General features: G+C 37.6%; 1 protein-coding gene across 12 annotated transcripts in view; it reads right to left on the reverse strand.

The window, feature by feature from the left end:
* The window catches only part of LRRC7 (leucine rich repeat containing 7), a 586,672-nt gene that overhangs the window by 47,779 nt on the left and 517,420 nt on the right, over positions 1–21,473 (reverse strand). For all 12 annotated transcript variants that reach the window (XM_051857607.2, XM_051857612.2, XM_051857606.2 and 9 more), the window contains one exon: positions 6,336–6,557. In XM_051857607.2, coding sequence (XP_051713567.1) covers positions 6,336–6,557 — 222 coding nt within the window. The remainder of the gene's footprint in view (positions 1–6,335; positions 6,558–21,473) is intronic.

Below are 21,473 nucleotides of genomic sequence, written 5' to 3' on the forward strand. Positions count from 1 at the left end.
CTTGTACCACTCAGCATAATGTAGTTTTCTTTATCTGCTCTAAGTAAACAAAGACCTTATCTGGAACTCTTGTATGCTCTCTGGGCTGCTGATCAAAGTATCTGAGCTAAAGCAATGTCTGAAATAATGTCTTTGAGCCAACTTTTTTTTTTTCATGTACTCCATGTATCATTAAGTTGATTAAATTATTAAAATTTTTTTCAGGGTAGACAGCAACATCTGCTGGGAAGGTTTAGGAGTTTTTGTTTTTTCCTTGAATATGATGGGTGTGTGTCAGTTTGTATAAAGCACTGAGGCTTATTCCAATGTGATCTTGCAAGTTCTCTTTCAGACACAAACTTTAGTTCACATATATCCTTGTAAGCTCAGCTATTCCCATTGGTTTATTCGTCCAATAGGAATTTACTTTTGATCTATATATGTGGGTACAGTGTACCATGTAATGTGGTAGACTTGAAAGCGGGTTCCAGAAAGTTAATGGAAATGTGAAATTAAAAGTTAAGTTTATTTTAGCAAAAATTTTGTTGAAATCCCTGTATCTTTTTATTCTTTATCATACTTGTTTTCCATAAACTTGTTGATGAGCCTGTGTCAGACAAGGTTCTAACTTTAGCTCAGCTTCTAAATAGTCATGTAACCTAACAGTCTTAATTTTCTAATCAATAGAATGGAAATGCTCCACCTGTATCATACTATTACCAACTAAATTAAATCAGTTAATATATAAAAGGGCTTTCAGAGGTTTGAATCATCATGCTGATGTTTTTCTCCATTTCTGCTTTGGTATCCATATGTTCCTTATATGTAAACATACTCTGTCTTGGATCACACGTTTATAAAAAGGATAAAATGAGCTAATATTAGTGTCTTTTAAAAGTATTCAATGAGTCATGGAAAATTTATGCATGCTCATATTATGACAATATCAGCAAATTATTCAGCTGGTAAATTGTAAGTTGTTGAGCTACAAAATAATCTAGAGCAGAGGTTATCAACCTTAGTTACATAATAGAAGTTATGAAAATAACTTCTATTATATATTATATAACTTCTATTATATTACATATTATCAATAGTATTATATAATAACTATATATTATATAATAATATAATATTATTATATAATAATAGAGTTATGAAAATTCTCATTACCCAGGTTACATGCAAATTCATAAAATCAGTTTATTTGAGGAAAAGACCAAGGTATCAGTAGGATCTTTTAAGTGTCTTCACTTGGGCTGGGAAACATAGGGGATAGAAAATAGGATGGATATGATTGCTAAGAAGTTTTCATGTGGAATGGGAGTCAAGCCTTCTCTTTCTAATGAAATAAGATCCCATCAACTCTAATCCTCTGTTTGTCAATAATCTAAATGGCTTACGCATGAAAGCCCTCTTTCAAGAAAAATCCTCTGATAAAGAATGTCAGGTGACAAGCACATACATGGTTTTTGTGGCAGATTTCTTTGTTAAGAACATCTATAGAAAGGAGGAGAGAGGATGGGAAGTATCATTATGTTCTTAAAACTGTATATTTGACATACATAAAACCTGTTCCTTTTATAAGAAAAAGTAGCATCTATTAAAAGAAACTAGATTTACAGTATTCAGAAATTAATACCTCGAATCCCAAGAGCACTTATGGTTTAAAAGTTACTTCCAAAATTTTATTTTATTTAATCTTATCATTAAAAATAAGGTCAATACTCATTGTCATTAAACTCTTGTATTTGGAATTCTTGGATATTTTGCCCTGTTTTGTTGTGATGGGTGGTTTGAGTATTTAGATGGTTTTATTTCTGAGGAAGAACATCAAAGTTTACTAAGTGATTCTTTCTGTCTAAACAAAGTTAAATTCTTTGCCTAGGTCACAAATGATGTTTCTTCCTATTCTTTCAATGTTATCAGTGGTAGCATTGCTTTTATAGGGTCATAATTAAAAATACACTAGTTATTTAAGTCACAGTAAAGTATACAGAGATATGTTTTTGTTAATAATATAGCCTGGGAAAGCAGTAGAGGATGGACCAAGTGCTTGGGGCCATGCAGCCTTATAGGAGACCTGGAAGAAGCTCTTGGCTCCTGGCTTTAGATTGGCCCAGTTCTGGCCATTGCAGCCAATTGGGGAGTGAACCAGTGGATGGAAGACCTTTCTCTCTGTCTCTGCCTCTCTGTTTGTAACTCTGCCTCTCAAATAAATAAATGAATAAACATTAAAAAAAATTTCAGCTTGACCAATTTTACCTTCTAGAAACAACTTTTCTCTGTGCCTTCATTTCTTCATTTGTAAAAAAGGAGGTAAGATATTGTGAGGATTAAATGAAATCAAATGATTAAGCAGGACCAGTTATATATTTAATGGGGTCTGATGTAGCACAAAAATGTAAGGCTCCTCAATCAACAGCTATTAAGAATTGCAAAGCTGGGGGCAGTAGAGCATTAACACAGTGGGGGACCCTTTGAAACACAGAATCTTGTACAACTGCACAGGTGACTGGAAGCCAGGCCTGTGTGTGAGATACATAGTGCAAAACACACAGCAGGTACTCAATGAAACTGCTGTTTCTTCCTGTCCTATTCTCATTTGGACTTCCTTTCCTAAATCAACAAATGTTTTTTCATTGTACTTGGATTTTTTTTTTTTTTACCTGAAAGAGTCCAGCAAGTGATCATTTTTTTAAGCAAAATTTCCAAGCTTTACTGAAATAGAATAGAGGAGTTTCATTGTACTCAATAGACTTTGTTTGCACTGTTCATGGCATCTGCTTGCTCTTAAAAATGTTGAACAACTTAGGTTTTTTTTTTTTTTTTTTTTTTTGTATTATACTTGACTAAATCTAACATTGGTGCTAGGATCATTTCAGCAGAACTTTTTCTCTTTAATGCATCAATAGGAATGTCTTATTAAAATGGTGTGTTTGTTAAAACAAAATCCATGTCCAAAATCCACATTAGAAATTTATGTTACCTTTGCAGTTAAATCTCCACAGTTTTCATATAAAACTCTACATAGTTTTAAAATGTTTTTGAGTTTTTTTCTCCATTTTTTATGCCTTTCTAAATTTAGAGAAGTCTTGCTTTAACACACACACACATTAGTTTTCAAAAGAAATATAACTTAGGAAAGTAAAAAAAATACATAAAATATTTCCATTATGAAAATGAATTACATGACCTCTCTTGGCCTTTTATTTATTTATTTATTTTATTTTTGTTTTGTTTTTCTCCCTATACACTAAGAAAGTTGGAGCTGATAATCATTAAATTCCTTCCATTATTTGAATTCTCAAACTCTTATATTTCTATTCTTTTTTTTTCTATTTCTGCCTTCACATTGCCAGTATTTCTCACCTCTCTCTCCCTCTCCCTCTCCCTCTCCCTCTATCTCTCTGTATGTATGTATGTGTAACGAACGTTTTGGATGTTACTGGTTGTAATGCTCTCATGTTACAAGGAGTGAAACAGAACTTCAGAGAGTTAATGCCTTGATCAGGGTCACATGGCTAATAACAATAAAATGAAACTAGAGCTCCTAATTCTGTAGATCTAGTCCTAGTATTCTTGAACGTCACAGAGCTCAGTGAAGAAGTGGGGAGGTTACGAAAAGCAAAGGCAATGAAAGAAACCAGCACTGCAAAAAGTGGTGCACTGAAAGAGTTGAACATCTGGTGGCGATGGAACAGTGGCCTGATCTGAGGTGTTTGCAGATGTTCATGGTGCTCTTATTCCCATAAATTCAACCTATTCATGTGAAGTCAGTGAGAGTGGGGTCAGGAAGAGATGTGCATGATGATGAGTCAGCATGAGCAGACTCCAGCATGACACTGCTGTGGACAATGTTATCCTGAATCGTGAAAAATGCTTAAAGCAACTATCTTAAGATTTGTAGCTGGCAGGAGAGGATGTACTTTTGGGATTAGTGCTAGTTGCTAAAATGTTTTTTAGGTTTTCTCACAGTCACCCTGAAGTTTTTATTTCTGCATTTCCAGGCAGCAAAAACCATGAAGGCAATAGGAATTGTATTTAAGTTCTTAATATAACCATGGAATGCTTATAATATTCTCTCAGTTTGAGTGCCCCCTGGTGTTATCATAGCTGTGCATCAAAAACATTTGAAAGCTACTAAAATAGATTATTTGAGAGAATCATAACATTTTGCACTTAATAGGAATGGAAACTTTTTTTTTTTTTTTTTTTTTTTTGACAGGCAGAGTGGACAGTGAGAGAGAGAGAGACAGAGAGAAAGGTCTTCCTTTTTGCCGTTGGTTCACCCTCCAATGGCCGCCGCGGACGGCGCGCTGCGGCCAGCGCACCGCGCTGATCCGATGGCAGGAGCCAGGAGCCAGGTGCTTTTCCTGGTCTCCCATGGGGTGCAGGGCCCAAGCACCTGGGCCATCCTCCACTGCACTCCCTGGCCACAGCAGAGGGCTGGCCTGGAAGAGGGGCAACCGGGACAGAATCCGGCGCCCCGACCGGGACTAGAACCCGGTGTGCCGGCGCCGCTAGGCGGAGGATTAGCCTAGTGAGCCACGGCGCCGGCCAGGAATGGAAACTTTAAGTAATCTTTTCATTTGTCAAATTTCATAAAATTATGTATTATTTTGAGAAAGAGTATTCAGGTGGCCTTTAAATTTAGGATATTCAGACTAATCGCATGCTAATACTAAATCAACTGTTCAAAGTCAGTGAAAACAGAGGGCTTTGATTTCATTATATTTTTAAACACATCAATTCTGGTAAGAAAAAAAGAACACATAGTAGCCTAATAGAAATAACTAAATCAGAGAAGTGGGTTTGAGGTTTTATATCTGTGGTGTGGTGGATACGAATGATTTTCTAATCTCACAAAATTCCTTGGGAAAGCACAATTTAAAACTTTATTAACTTTTTAGAACCTCTTGGGGGAATTATAAACCTCACATCATTATCTGATTAAAGGCACCTGTCTAGTTCATTATCTTTTGAAATCCAACACTTGGCCTAGATCAAGGCAGGAAAGGAAGAAAATTATCTCAAAAAGTATATTATGGGCCGGCGCCGCAGCTCAATAGGTTATTCCTCTGCCCAGTGGTGCCGGCACACCGGGTTCTAGTCCCGGTCGGGGCGCTGGATTCTGTCCCGGTTGCCCCTCTTCCAGGCCAGCTCTCTGCTGTGGCCCAGGAGTGCAGTGGAGGATGGCCCAAGTGCTTGGGCCCTGCACCCCATGGGAGACCAGGAGAAGCACCTGGCTCCTGGCTCCTGCCTTTGGATAGGCGTGGTGCGCCGGCTGCAGCGGCGGCCATTGGAGGGTGAACCAACGGCAAAAGGAAGACCTTTCTCTCTCTCTCTCTCTTTCTCACTGTCCACTCTGCCTGTTAAAAAAAAAAAGTATATTATGATTTTGAAAATGATTAACACATAATTGCAGCTTTAAGAAGGGTACTGAGACATAGAGACAATGCTTAGAGCAGCTGGCGTCCAAATGATAAATGGCTTTTAATATGAAGCAAAAACTGGAGACGGAAATTAATCTTGTTCCATATGTTTACAAAATAAGGTGGGGTGACATATAAAGCTTTGAATAAGCAATAATAAAGTGGAACCTGCATAAACCATATTAAGGAGTTAAGTCAGTGGGAGCCTTGCCTAATTATCTGAAGAATGAAATAATAATTTTGTGAGATGCTTAAGGTCTTAACATCTTCTTTTCTAAGCTTAACGTAATTCAATAGATGAGATCCCATTTAATTTTCTCATCCTAAGGGAGAAAAATAGATTCTACCATGGAGAAGCAAATCCTAATTTTAGGCAGGGTAAGAAGTACAGCAATTTGTTTATGCTACAAGGCTTTTATCAGTAACTTCTGGAGCATTTCAGAAATATTTCCCTTCTAACTGTTGGTAATTTTCCTCCTGGCAAAGCTTTATCTCTGTATACCATTCAATAACCAGAGGACAGAACTTTTAAAAAACGTCTTCCCACAAAAACAGGGGAATAATACCCTTTCCTTTTCACACTGTTAGTTTCATCCGAGGCTTTGGTGAATATACTGAATCCATCTGAGCTCTTTCTAGCACTCAAATTCTGTTCTATAGAGCCATCTTTAAACTAAGAGAAGGGTATAGAACAGTATCCGAAAAACTTCTGACTTGTTATTTTCTTTTATGTGAAATAGGCATTTACCAACCTGTAAATTCCTATATGTTAGTCCTTAACCAGTGAACATAATGATTTAGTACCTACAAAGCATGTTCCACCCCAGCAGCATGTCTGTGGTACCGCATTAACGGGGGAAGGCAAACTAGATTCTTTGGATTTTCCTGAAAACTCATCAGTGATTACACAGCACTTCTCACCTGCTCTGGATAACCATCCATACTCCTTTGCCCTTTAGTTTGAATTAAGCACCGTCCAGGCTGAGGTCCCCGGGTGGCCTGTGAAGAGGGGATCTGAATAGGCAATGGTGACTGAAATTGCTGGATGGTCACTTTGTTTATATTTCCCTCATAAGGCTGCTGCTCCCGGCTGCGATGCTGAAGGCTTTGGGACCCCATCAAAGTCTGGATGTGGCTGCCTGCCTGTGGAGAAGATAATCTGTCAGGCAAAGACTCACGGTGCTGAAAGGATGTGATCAAAGTAGCAAACATGTACAGAACACCTCTCGGGTAAAGTGGCATCATTTGGGCTTTCAGCCACAGCTGGAAAGGATAATGAAGAAACAGTAAGAGGCTGCCTACTGGGGTTTGTGAAAATGTTAATACTGGAGCAAGGTCACATTAAATACTTTCATGGTTAGCTGGTGGCTTGCCAAAGATTATCTTAACCCCCATTTTAAAGGAACAAAATTCAGTAGGATAAAACTCAAGAAAAAGAATTAACAATTTAAAAGTAAAGTAAAGTGGAGCTCTATGCAAAATGCCAGAGGTGTAGAGGTGGAGAGGGGAGAGAGAGATTGAGAGATTGAGAGATTGAGAGATTGAGAGATTGAGAGATTGAGAGATTGAGAGATTGAGATAGAGAGAGAGAGAGAGAGAGAGAGAGACACTAATCAACTTCACTTTGGGGAGAAAATGATAGAACCATTTCCAAATTTTGAAGCAAAAGAATTGGATCACTACTTTCCTTTTATGACATAGGTGCATGGTAAGCTTGTTCTGGTGAGTTTAACAAACATTTATTAGTTTTTTACACTAATAAATCAAAAGTATGCGTTTTGGGGCTGGAGCTGTGGTATAGTAGGTGAAGGCACATTCCATGTGCGCACTGGTTCAAGTCCCAGCTGCTCCACTTTCATCCAACTCCCTGCTAATGTGCCTGGGAAAGCAGCAGAAGGTGGTCCAAGTCCTTGGGCCCCTGCACCCATATGAGAGACCCAGAAGAAGCTCCTGACTCCTGGCTTTGGATTGGCCCAGCTCTGGCCATTGCAGCTACTTGGGGAATGAACCAGCAGTTGGAAGATTCTCTCTCCCCTCCCCTCCCCTCCCCTCCCCTCCCCTCCCCTCCCCTCCCCTCCCCTCCCCTCCCCTCCCCTCCCCTCCCCTCCCCTCCTCTTCTCTTCTCTTCTCTTCTCTTCTCTTCTCTTCTCTTCTCTTCTCTTCTCTTCTCTTCTCTTCTCTTCTCTTCTCTTCTCTCTCTCTCTCTCTCTCTCTCTCTCTCTCTCTCTTTTCTCTCTCTTACTCACTGCCTTTCAAATAAATAAATAAATCTTTTTTTTTAAAGTATGTCTTTTGGAATGTCAAAGTTACAAATTAATCATGTGGTAAGTGCTTGTGAGTATCTGTAGCCTGTGAAGGCAGTAGATACAGAATGTTCTTCAAAATGAATTTTGCAGAGAACACCATCTCATCATGAATTTTCAGAGAGATTTATCAGCACCTCCTATTGAAATGATGATGATCACTTGTTAATCCATAAAGTCAAAGGAGAGAGGGCAGGCTCACTGGAGTCTCCCATCTTCAATGATATGGCCACAGCTCTGCTTCATTATTCACTATTTTCTCACTTTCATGCTAGCATTAACTCCTTGAGTCATTTAATATGATGTCTTTTCTACTAAGCAAGCAGTACTTTTTGTGAGTTGGTAGCACAGAATATGCCTATTTAAGTTGAGAATTATTAGACCACCATGGGAATAAATATTAACAATTATAAACATTTTTCTAGTACTGTACTTGGTACTTCACCCATTAGTACTGAAAGAGCTGAGGATTTACTTCTTGCATCCATTTCCTTTCTTGTCGATTTTTAAAAAGCATTTATTTATTTGAAAGGTAGAGTTTCAGAAAGAGACAACAGTGAGTAACCATGAGTGCGCTCATCTTCTGGTTCACTCTCCAAATCCCCTGGCTGAATGTTGGAGCTTGGAACTCCATCTGACCCAAGCAATTGGGTCATTTTCTGTTGTTTTCATGGGTGAATTAGCAGGGAGCTGGATAAGAAGTAGAGCTTCGAGACTTGATTTGATGACTGTATGGGATGCTGATGTCACAGGCAGTAGCTTAATCCACTGCTCCACAAAATCAGCCCCATCTTGGGATTCTTTTAAGGACAGGTAATTTTGGAACTCAAAAATGAAGTTCATCTTAGAATTCATTAACTAGGAAAACTTCAAAATTTTCCTGATTAAGGTTTTTGATTATTATGAGAAAGGCTAGAGGAATAAAGGGATAATTATTAAATATTCAATACAGAGAGTGATTATAATTATCTTAAAGTTCATAAAGTAGAGCAACATAACAAAGAAAATGTATTGACAATGGAAGATCACTTAAAGAAGAGAGACATTGTTGGATTACAAACCAGGTAATTTCAAAAGAAATTATTATTTGGTAATATGAAGCACAAAATAAACAAGCATTTGATGTTAGTTCATACGTCTAGCTGTCTGTTCTGGTATCATGTACAAAATATTACATTCAAAAACAGTAAAGATATTTCAGTCATGAGAAATTGGAGGAAAACATGCAGAAAAAGAATTTCAGTTATACTAGCACAAAATAAAACTGATGACCAATCTAACATTGTCCAACACATTTCACCATTAATCACAGAGCTATAACATCATCAACACCACTCAGATAATCTCACAAATGAGTATCCTGGGTTGTATCCACTCCCTCCTCACAAATCTTAGTGAAAGGTGTCATTGCAACCTTTTCAGCCAGCCATACCAGAAGATTGTATGTCCTCTCTGGTCAAGTTTTTCCTTACTGCAAGTTCTGTCCTTCTATGGAATTTTGTGTCCCTTTTTTGGTAGGAGAGGGAAGCCATGATAAATAGGATCATATGTTGGTTACTGTCTTTTGAATGAATTTGCTGTCATGCTCAGTTATATTGAAGAGAAAATAATTTTTTAGAGTTAGAGGAGGTGGGGATGGAGGCCTTCTGAGGTTGACTGACATGCCTATAAGCAAATAGATTCTTACATTTATAACTTTTTCTTCTCCACTGGTATAATAAACAAGAGGAAGACTGACAGTTTAATTGAAAGCAGTCACATAGATAAGCAAAGAATTTTTGAACTCAAACTTAGAAGGTTCCAGAACAAAGTTTTGTTTCCATGATGCATAATCTACATGAGAAAATCAGTAACAACTCCTTAACAATTATGCTGTTGATTAGGCTATTCTGGTTATAATTTATCCAAGGATAAAAACCTAATTCTACATATTACAGAAGTGTCATAGCATTTAGGCTTATTTTTCTGGTTTATATTTTTCTTCCAATGGAACAATTTGAGCTCAGAATTATGCTGATATTGAACTCTTTAAGCAGGGAGGGGAAACTTTTTTCTGCCGAGGGCCATTTAGTATTTATAACATCACTTGTGGGCATTATAAAATTATCAATTTAAAGATTAGCCTCTATAGACTTATTGAATTTTAAGTCCCATCTGTGTTTGCCTTAGCAGGGCCAGACCAATGATTTCATGGGCCTTGTAGGGCCTGCAGGGCCCACATTCCCCACCCCCGCTTTAAGGCAGTCATCATATCCTACTTACTGTTTTTAATGGCTGGCATAGTAAATGGCTTTAAATAAATAATAGGTACCATCCTAACACTTAGTGCCATAGAATGGGTTAAAACACCTTACACATTTAAAGAAGTTTAATCTTGAAAATAGCACAAGAGGTAATTATTATTACCCAATTTTCTGAGTCAGAAACTTTACTTGGGAGAAGTTAAGTAACTTTTCCAAGTACTTTCTACAACTGGTAGACTGGCAGGATTAGCAGTTGAACCAAAGCTGGCTGACTACGTAAGATCATGCCATTTAATATTACATTATATTGTAATTTTATTCCCCTTAAATTGTCAACATCTCCCTAATAATGTAACCATATTTTGAATAGCAATGATGAAAAGGAGTGAAAAGATCAGGTTGTTGAGGGAGGACATATTCAATTTCTTTAGCAGCTCCTCAATTTGCCAAAAAGGAAGAGCCATTCCTTTGTTAGTGAATTAGATGTATCATCTACAGATACTATGCAAGTGTTTTGAATTTTATAGTTATGCAAATATGATGATACTTTTGCTTTTGATAATTTTTCCATTACTATGAAGCAATGAGGCTCATGTTCTCAGCGGGGTGGCTATAAGGGTACATGGAAAGATCATGTCATAAAGTGATCATAAAGATCATGCCATAGTCACAGCAGTTCTTTCACTCTTGTGCTACAGGTTGTGCTGATTGGCAATGAGGAATGATAGCTACAGAAAGCCAAGAATTAACACAAATTTTTAAAACTGTTAAACAAACATAAATGATGTAAGACATCTAGAGGGATAGTAGTACAGGAAGATTATAAAGAGGAAGTGTTTTGTTTCTATTTTTCTGCTTGGCACAAAGGCTTCAGAAAGGTAATAAAGACACTCATGATATAGTACAAAGGAGTGATGAAAACTCAGAAATGTCAAAGACTGGATTTGTCCAAGCAGAGGGTTAGCTATGAGAACACTGACTCATACCGAAAGGAAATTTGAACACGATGATTTTTGCAAAGTCTGTGCTACACATTTTGAATCATAAAAAGAAATAAAGAGTTGACATTTGTTAGGAACTTTCAAGGGGAGGTTGGAGAAAATAATATGTATTTGAGGAGGATAGTGATGGAAATGATATTTTCAAGTTATCCCAAAAACAAACTGTCTAAATTATAGGGGAAAATTCCAGCATCCATAGGACCCAAGGAAACATTTATTTCAAAATCACAGAAAAGAAATGCTGATTTGAAACCAAATGACACTGCTCATGCAAAACTCATCCCACAGATAATCAATCTTATTATGTGGGAATTGAAAAGGTTTGGAAGATTTTGTTTGAATAAAAGAAAGGACTTTATTACTCTGAAAATGCTTTAGTTAACACTGTTCTTTATAAAGGTGTTGAATAAAAAGTGTATTATTTTACCCGGTTTGGTCATCTGTTTTACAACTCATCTGGCTCTTGAATCATTTGGGCTTGCTTCCAAATACTGAGCACAACCTCAAAGATGACAACGTGTGCCACTGAGAAAGTTCAAGAGGATACGAGTCTCTCTAAAATGAAATAATCTAAAAAAAAATCTAAAAATAAAATAATCTAAAAAAATAATTCAAATAATGTCTTGTGGCAGGGTCTATAATATAGAATCATCTCCTCAGGATAGCTAATTAACTGATTTAGAGAAATCAACTGTCATTTAAATGAATCAGTTTGAATAGTTTTGTAAAATAGCAATAACAAAACCCCAGCCCTATCACTTTTCTATTCGCAGCATTTATTCTGCAGTGTTCTTTTTTAAAAAAAGACTTTTTAAGATTTACTCATTTCTTTAAATGGCGGAGTGGCACTAAATGGGAAGAGAGAGATCTTCCATCACCTGGTTCACTCCCTGAATGGCCTCAACAGCCAGGCCTGGACCAGGACAAAGCCAGGAACCAGGAAATCCATACTGGTCTCCCACCTGGATTGCAGAGGCACAAACTCCTAGGTGCAGTAGCAGGGAGCTAGGTTGGAAGTGGAGCAGCCAGGACTTGAACCAATGCTCCAACATGGGATGCCACCTTGCAAGAGATGGCTTAACTGTGCCAAAATGCCAGATCATTATTTTGTTTTATGTTATAAACTGACAGTTTCTCTGAATTTATGTCTAATTTTCAGTGAGAACTAAAAAATAGTTGAGATAATTCTTTTTGTATTACAATTTAATACATTTTTTTTTATCTATTAGTATAATTATCATTTTGCTGGATTTGTCCCTGAAAGCAGTTTCATCACTTTCACAAGTGGGTTTGCTGATAGGACTGAGGTTATTTTGTGGAAATGGAGAAAGCACTGAACAGGAAGAAATGATAGTAATCTTAGATGATAGGATTAGGAAGATCGATGTGCTAAATCATTGGGAAACAAAGTTAACAAACAGAACTAAATTCAATATACTGGAAGGATCTCTGCCATGTTTTGGTTGTGCTTAGGGCTCCTGATTCCATTTGTTTGAGATTCACAAAGATAAATAACTCAGAACTTTCAGATGAAAGAAAATGAAGGCTTCGGAAAATATGCATTTTAAAATCTCTAGTAATTTTTATTTGTGTTGGGTCAAGAACAACAAATTGAAGAGATCCAAAATATATTTCTAAATATATATCTGGTACAGGGTTTAATTCTCTTTTATGAAAATGGAATGGAAGAAATAATACTAAATTTGCCCAATGTACTAGCTAAATAAATGTCAAATATATTCCCAATATTGAGGGTCATTACATATTGTAACAGGAATATAATTTTATGAGATTTTCTTGGGTGAGGTGGATGGGATATAATACATAGGTAGCATAATATACTTGTTAAGAGGATGTTGTAGGATCTGAGCACTGAATTCCAATCCTGTATTTCTCAATTCCATGGCCTTAGCTCCCTGTCTCATAAAATTGTGAAGATGATATGAGTATTTATGTTAATTGTCAAACTGATTTGTCCCCCCTTCCTTTCTTTGTATTTTGATAGGCTAGTTTGATGCCAAAATCTATGTTGTCTCATTTGGGCATCAGATGATGAATTTGCAGAATGAAATTTAGAAGAGAGGAGGCGAGAAGATTTTTTTTTGTCCTGCCATGGACTTTTGATGACACTGGATTCTGCTGGCAAAAAGCAGTGTTTTGTAGGGGCATTCAAAATATGTGCTATTTTTGAGAAATTAAGAGTTAGCTACTGGAGATGTGGTGAAGCCATAGGGCCTTTTGTTTCAGCTCATGTGTGGAGGTAATATGTAAAGGCAGTCATATCCGACTTATTGAATAGCTATGAGTACATTCTTCCACGACTAATGAAACATAGTCTACCTACAAAACACAGCCATGGAATTGAAAACTATTAAGCAAAATGAAAAACAATGGAGCATAAATAATAACAGAATGATGAAGCTAGGACTAACTACACATTTTAACCTAGTCTTTGTTGATGATACTGGCATACATTCCCAAAATAAAATGAAAAATATTAGCAATAATGACAATAATTTAATAGTGATTTCTTTTATTATTAAGATTTCTGAGAGGATATGGGTAGTGAAGTAAAGTGGAGTAAAGTGGCAAGATGTACAATCTTATTTTGGCCTCTTTGATTTGATAACAATCCTTGATCATCTGTCTCCTGTTATCTAGATCTTCAAATTACACACTGAGTCATGGACATTTTTATTGCTTTGAATTAATTTTGCATTTTTTATATTTCTTACAAAACAAAAATAGTATAAATATTCTAGGGTTATCTCAATTTTCTGAAAAAGAGTCATTAGTTTAAAAACACCTATGTCAAATATTGATGAAATAAGTATTTTAATCTGCCACTCTTAATTTTGCTTTAATCTGTGGCAAGTTTATTTACTACTTCTGATTTAGTAGCTATTTGATAGACATTCTTTTGGCTGCACTTTTTTTTTTTTTTTTTTTTGACAGGCAGAGTGGACAGTGAGAGAGACAGAGAGAAAGGTCTTCCTTTGCCGTTGGTTCACCCTCCAATGGCCGCCGCGGCCGGCGTGCTGTGGCCGGCGCACCGCGCTGATCCGATGGCAGGAGCCAGGAGCCAGGTGCTTTTCCTGGTCTCCCATGGGGTGCAGGGCCCAAGCACCTGGGCCATCCTCCACTGCACTCCCGGGCCACAGCAGAGAGCTGGCCTGGAAGAGGGGCAACCGGGACAGAATCCGGCGCCCCGACCGGGGCTAGGCGGAGGATTAGCCTAGTGAGCTGCAGCACCGGCCCTTGGCTGCACTTTTTTAAAGGAGTAATTTAGAGTCAGTGTGGATGTGAAGAATCCCCCGATTTTGTGACAGCGATGGCCTTCACTACTAGAAGATAGTTGTATTGTTGCTCTGGTGTGAGAAGATAAAAGGGTGTGCTTTTAGAGTTACAGAATGACTTTGCATCAAGGAAGAAAAACCAACAGTGACTGTCAAACTAAAGAATATTTTATTCAGCTGTCATTTTTGCTTTAAGTTAGAGAATTTTTCCATTTATATTTCTACAAACTTTTATCCACACTATTTTTAAAAATATGTGAATAAAGGATGCCAAATCAATTGATTTAAAGAATACCATTGAGGTGCTGGTGCTGTGGTATAGTGGGTTAACACCCTGGCCTGAAGCACCAGCATCCCATATGGGTGCTGGTTCGAGACATGGCTGCTCCACTTCCTATCCAGCTCTCTGCTATGGCCTGGGAAAGCAGTAGAAAATGGGCCAAGTCCTTGGGCCCCTGCACCCATGTGGGAGATGCAGAAGAATCTCCTGGCTCCTGGCTTTGGATTGGCACAGCTCTGGCCATTGTGGCCAACTGGGGACTGAACCAGCAGATGGAAGACCTCTCTCTCTCCCTCTCTTTTTCCCTCTCCCTCTCCCTCTCCTCTCTCTGTGTTACTCTGACTTTCAAATAAATAAATAAATCTCAAAAAACATGAAGTATACCATGGAACAAAAACAAAAAAAAAACTTGGGGGGAGGGTTCCCATATGGCAGTATAGCAACAGGATGATCCAAGTCATGTGGGAAAAATAGATAGTTAAAAAGGAGAGAATACACTCAGGAGATAGAGCCATGGGAAATTCATGACAGGAAGCCCAGGAGACCAAGAGATACTGGGCAGATCCACACTGAAAGGGCAAGTAAGAATGGGAAACAGGGGAGGCATGGCAGAGGCACAGATGAGGGAGGCTGGCACCAGCCCCCAGCAGACCAGGTTAGACAGGAAATTTTGGGTCCATGGAGCTGCAAATAGCAGGGAGGGGGAGCTGGGTGAACTACTTTGAAGTTCCATGTGGAGAGGGGGAAGAGAAGGTATAGAAGAGCAAAGAGAGAGCTCAGGCAGCCCCCTGCCTATCTCCATTCTTCCCCTCCCCACCTGGACCTGCAGCTGGCTGAGAGAAGCCATCCTGTTTGTTTACATTTTTAAACATAAGCAGGGAACTGATGCCTTTGCCTCCTGTGCACACACCCATCAATTGCAGGGGCTACCTCACCACACCTCCCACCCAGGAATGAGGACCATGACATTTCAGAAGAACCTCTTCCCCACTACACAAGCTGTACAACAAGGAGAAGTTCTGAGTATCGAAAACTTGAGCCCGTTCCATCTACCATTGAGATGCAGGCCAAGCCTCAGTAGAGGGGACTTTGCACATTGGAGCTCAAACATGCCTTTGCCGGTGCTGCGGCTCAATAGGTTAATCCTCTGCCTGTGGTGCCAGCACCCCGGGTTCTAGTCCCGGTCGGGGCGCCAGATTCTGTCCCGGTTGCTCCTCTTCCAGTCCAGCTCTCTGCTCTGGCCCGGGAGTGCAGTGGAGGATGGCCCAGGTCCTTGGGCCCTGCACCCCATGGGAGACCAGGAGGAAGGACCTGGCTCCTGGCTTCAGATCAGTGTGGTGCACCGGCCACAGCGCACCGGCCACATTGGCCATTGGAGGGTGAACCAATGGAAAAGGAAGACTTTTGTCTCTGTCTCTCTCTCTCACTGTCCACTCTGCCTGTCAAAAAAAAAAATTAATTAAAAAAAAACCCACAGCACAATTGAAAAGTGAGCTGGGTTGCAGTAGGTGGGGCTCTGTGCTTCCTTTTGCAACACAGACACATAGCAGCTCATAACAGAGGGAAACTTCACCACGAGAGAATCTCCAAAAACAAAAAGAAAAAATGCACAAATGCTGACAAAGGAAGACCTAGAAAAGAATAAGGAAGACACTATGAGTCTCCTAAAGGAACACACAACTCTTCAATAATAGAAGGTGAAGATGAAGAGATCGAGGATATGCCAAAAAAGGAATTCAGAAAATTAATCATCCGATTACTTAGAAACAATCAGAAGCAAATTCTAAATCTAAATGAAAAGCACTCCCAAGAAATTGAGATATTAAAGAGAAGTTAGAATAAAATACTAGAAATGAAGAATTCAATAGATCAAATAAAAAATGCAGTAGAAAGCCTTAACAACAGAATAGGTGAGATAGAAGAATGAATATCAGAACTAGAAGACAAATTTCTAGAAATATTATAGTCAAACCAAAAAGAAAAAAAAAGAAGACAAAATTAGAAAACTAAAAAACACAGTTGGAGATCTACAAAATTCTATCAAATGACCCAACATAGGGATCCAAGGAGTTCCAGAAGGCATGGAAAGAGAGAAAGGATTAGAAGGCCTTCTTAATGAAATAACAGAAAACTTCCCCAGTCTGGAGAAAACAAGAGACATCCAAGTATAGGAAGCACACAGAACTCCCAATAGACATGACTAGAAAAGATCTTCACTACAACACATTGTAGTAAAACTCTCCACAGTAAACATAAAGAAAAGATTCTAAAATGTGCATGAGAAATGCCAAATCACATTCAGAGGTAATCCAATTAGACTCACTATAGACTTCTCATCAAAAACCCTACAGGCAAGGAGAGAATGGCAAGATATATCCCAAGTTTTAGAGGAAAAACTATCAATCTAGAATACTGCACCCTGCAAAGATTTCATTTACGAATGAAGGAAAAATAAAGATCCTCCATAACAAACAGAAATTCAAAGAATTTGTAACTACTCGCTCAGCCGTACAAAAGATGCTCAAGGGTGTGCTACACACAGAAACAGAAACATCACTATGAAAGAAGATGAATGCAGAAAATGATCCTTAAAAGTACAAAGGAAACCAAAATACAAATTTAGGAATATTTACAGAAACATGGCAGTGCAAAAAATCGGTACTTAACAATAGTCATCCTGAATGTAAATGGTCTCAGCTCTCCAGTTACAAGACAAAGACTGGCTGAAAGGATTGATTAAAAAAGAAAACCCATGTATTTGCTGCCTACAAGAAACAAATCTTACCAAAAAGATGCATGAAGACTGATAGTGAAAGGATGGAAAAAGATATTCCATGCCAACAGAAACCAAAAACAGAGCTGTTGTAGTCATCCTAATATCAGACAAAATAGACTATAACACAAAAACTATTAAAAGAGACAAAGAAGAGCATTATGTAATGATTAAAGGACCAATTCAACAGGAAGGTGTGACTATTAGAAATGATATGCACCTAATTACAGGGCATCTGGTTGTCTAAAAGAAATGTTTATGGATTCAAAGGGAGAGATAGACTCAACTAAATAGTAATGTGGGACTTCAAAACTCATTTTCAGCAATGGACAGACCAACCAGAGAGAAAATCAACAAGAAAACAACAGAGTTAATCAACACTATAGGCCAAATACACCTAGCAGATATCTACAGAGCCTTCCACCCTACAGCCACAGAATACACATTTTTCTCACAAGTGCATGGAACTTTCTCTAAGATTGACCACATTCTAGGCCATAAAGCAACTCTCAGCAAATTCAAAAGAATTAAATTCATACCATGCATCTTTTCAGACCACAATGCAATGAAACTGGAAATAATTAAATCAGGAATCTCTAGAACATGTAAATACATGGAGACTGAACAACATGCATATATATATTATATTATATTATAATAACAATGAAATATGGTCATTTGCAACAAAATGGATGAATCTGGAAAATATCATACTTAGTGAAATAAGCCAGTTCCAAAGGGACAAATGCCATATGTTCTACCTGATTTATGATAACTAACAGAGAACTTAAAAGGAATCCGGTCTTGTGAAATTCACTTTGAGAAGCAATGACTTGAGCAGCCCTTGTCTTGACTGTTGAGGAACAGTTTTTCTTTGTTTGTTTGTTTTTCCTTTTTAATGCCATTGGTTGAACTCTTTACCTAACATAGAATTAATTGTATGTGTATAAAGTCAATTGAAAATAAAAATAAGAGTAAAAAATAAGAGTGGGAATAAGACAGGGAAGAAGAAGTTTGTAACTGTAAAGCTTTATAGTTCTGCAAACATTCCTACAGACTTACTTCTAAAGGATACAGCTAAAAACTTGCCATGGGACTCCAAATACCATTAAGCTGAGTGGTAAAAATGCCATCTTATGTGCTAAAGTGATCATATTAAGTGTTAAATTGATCATATAGATAAGATTAAGTGTTAAAGGGATCATATAAATAAGATCAAGTGTCTGATAAAAACAGTAAATAGAATTAAAAAGGAGAGAATGTTCCAACATGGGAAGCAGCCCACAAAGTAGACTTATAGAACGACAATCACTCTAAATAGCATGTTGACCACAGAATCAGAACTTAAGGCATTCTGGACTGGCTGAAAAGCCCACTAGAGTATTTCAGGGATGGAAAGCCAAGACACTGTGGCAAAAAATGACCTACATGAAAGATCTCTGTGAGTAAGATCCTGGTGGAAAGAAGGGGCCATCAAAGAAGGAGGTATCTTTCTCTGAAGGGAAGAGAGAACTTCCACTTTGTTCACGGCTTGTCTAAACACTTCAGACACTGTGGATTCAAAAGGCTTCCATAGCCTTGGTGGCTCATGTTAACAGCCTCGGATGATCACTGGCATCATACATAAGAGTGTTAATTGTTAAATTAACAACAGGAGTCACTGTGCACTTACTCCCCATGCATGACCTCTGTCCTCAATGAGTTTTACTATGAGAATTAACTGTAAAACTTGTTCTCAAATCGTTTTTTATATTTTTTTGTGTGAATTGTTGCAATATTTATTTAGTATGGAGTTGGTCTTCCGTGTATAAAGTTAACTGAAAACAAATCTTAATGGAGAATGGGACTGGAAATGGGACAGGGAGGCAGAAGTAGGGTGGGAGTGGTGATAGGAGAACTGGTATGGTGGGAAGAATCACTATATTCTTCATGGTGTAATTATGAAATTTGTACTCATTAAATAAAAGGTTTCTAAAAAAATAAAGTATACCATCCTAGCTCTTGAGATTAATAAAATAAATGTTTGAAATGGCTCATTAAATAGAGGTAGTTATTTTACTGATTTCTTTATATGGTTCTCCCTGATTCAATTATTATTACCAAAGATATGGATTTGCCTCTTACCCATCTTTTCATAGAATTTTTTACTTCCTCAAGGTCACACACCCTTGTTTTAGCAAATAATTTTTGTCTAACAACTGAGTCATCATATTTGTAGATACAAGTCATCACAGGTGTCTATCAATTATTTTTCTGTTATGGGGGACAGTGAATCTAATTAAATGTATTCATCCTTATTTCCCTAGTGCAGAAAATGACATAGCTCTATTTGTTTTCTGGGCAAGACAACAAGATGACCAATCAATTAAATTATGTTTTAAAAGAATAAATTTAAGTCATCTAAATCTTACTGAGTATAAAGGAGAAGAACTTGAACTCCTAGCTATTCATATAATTTTTCTGCATATTACACTTTATACAACCTCAAAGCATACATTTTATTATATTCCAGACAATAACTAATAATGCTGCCATAAAAACCATGGTGAGACAAGTTCTGTAGGAACTGAGGCATACATTTGTTAGGGAGCATGGAGTATCTTAATGTATCACTGATAGTTTGCTACACATAGTCATCAGAGTTCTCAAAGAGCCTCCTGTTGGCTTTTGATGGGTGCCTAACAATGTTATCAATAAGTGATCACTAGCCACCAAAGTCACATAAGAGATTCAGTTCTCTCCCTTTCCTGTCTCTACCCCACTCCCCTCTTAGTTAGGAGGGATATTTGTGTGAGAGGGGATAACAGTCACATCTGGGCAACTGTTAATGACTGAAACTACTGCTTGTAAGTTCCTTTCAACCAGGAGGTGAAACTCAGAAGTGGGTAATCATTAGTTGCACAAATATTCAGTTGTAGATTCCAAAACTGCAAGGAGAGTAAGGTTGAATTACTGCAGACCAATAGTTATTTTCCTAATCTGCCTACGATGAAAATTCCTTTCTATACAGACCCATTTCGGTATTTTCCCAGTATTCTACTGCCTTTTTATATTCTCGGAAAAATGTGGCTCTGGGTCAAGAGAAAAATTGTCTATATTTGGAAAAGAAATCTCTCTCTAGAGGTTATGAATCGGGTAAATTTTTTTAATTAAACCATATAATTGCATGATTTCATCAATGTTCAGTTTCACTGACTCATTTCTTGTTTCAGTCCAGCATTTAGAGATGTCAAAAACATTTAGCTGTTTCTTCCATCAGCAGCCTCAGGAGGGGATGTCACTTCTTCAGATATCAATGCAGTCTTCATGTTGTTCAATATACAGTTCTGTGTAGCACTACCGTGAGTAGGGCAGAAGGAAAAAATGAGGGAATCTTTTGATTTAAAAGGTTTCTTAATGTTTAAAAAAATGTTTGGATTTCAAAATGACTTGCTAAGGAATTCCGAACTGTTTTTGAGTTTTAGTGACTTTCTGGTAACCAGAAAGAAAATCTACTCTGATCCATGAAAAATTTGCTACTATCAGAGGAGAGAAAAAAAAAAAAAAAAAAAAAACAACTGGAAAAGAGGGATCTAGGACTGAGGCTGGCATTCCAGTGATAGAGCAGATTGCTCTCATTGGCTTGTGGACTGACAAAGCAAAGGCATCACTCCTGGGGGGTTTTCACAGTTAATAATGTATGTTTGAGAAAAATATACAAAGTCTAAAGCAAAACCTGTTCTACCTGACACATTTGCTTCTGAAGATAAGGAAAGTTTAGCTACAGTATTAACAGTCACTCAGGTTTTAGAACCATTTTTTCCAATTTCAATTTTACAGTATAGATACTTTTGAATTTAATGGAAATAAAAATATTTCTATTTCCCTGTGTCTTATCAGCTATAATTACTGGGTTGATGCTCATTTTTGTTCTTCTACATCTTGACTTGCTCTCTTAGACCCTCAAGATCTACTCTACTTGCTGCCATCCTTACTTTCTCACTATTTAAATCTTTATCTTTCTTATCTATTGTAGACTTTCCTCTATTTCCATGTAAATGAGCAACATTCCTTTCCACGCTTTCACAAGAGAGATTTCAGAAACACTAAGCCCAGTCTCAATAAAATTAGAAAAAGCAAGAACTACAGTTACTTTTATTCTATATCTACATAGAGTACTAATA

Source organism: Oryctolagus cuniculus, chromosome 7 (genome assembly GCF_964237555.1).
Source record: "Oryctolagus cuniculus chromosome 7, mOryCun1.1, whole genome shotgun sequence".
NCBI lineage: Eukaryota > Metazoa > Chordata > Mammalia > Lagomorpha > Leporidae > Oryctolagus > Oryctolagus cuniculus.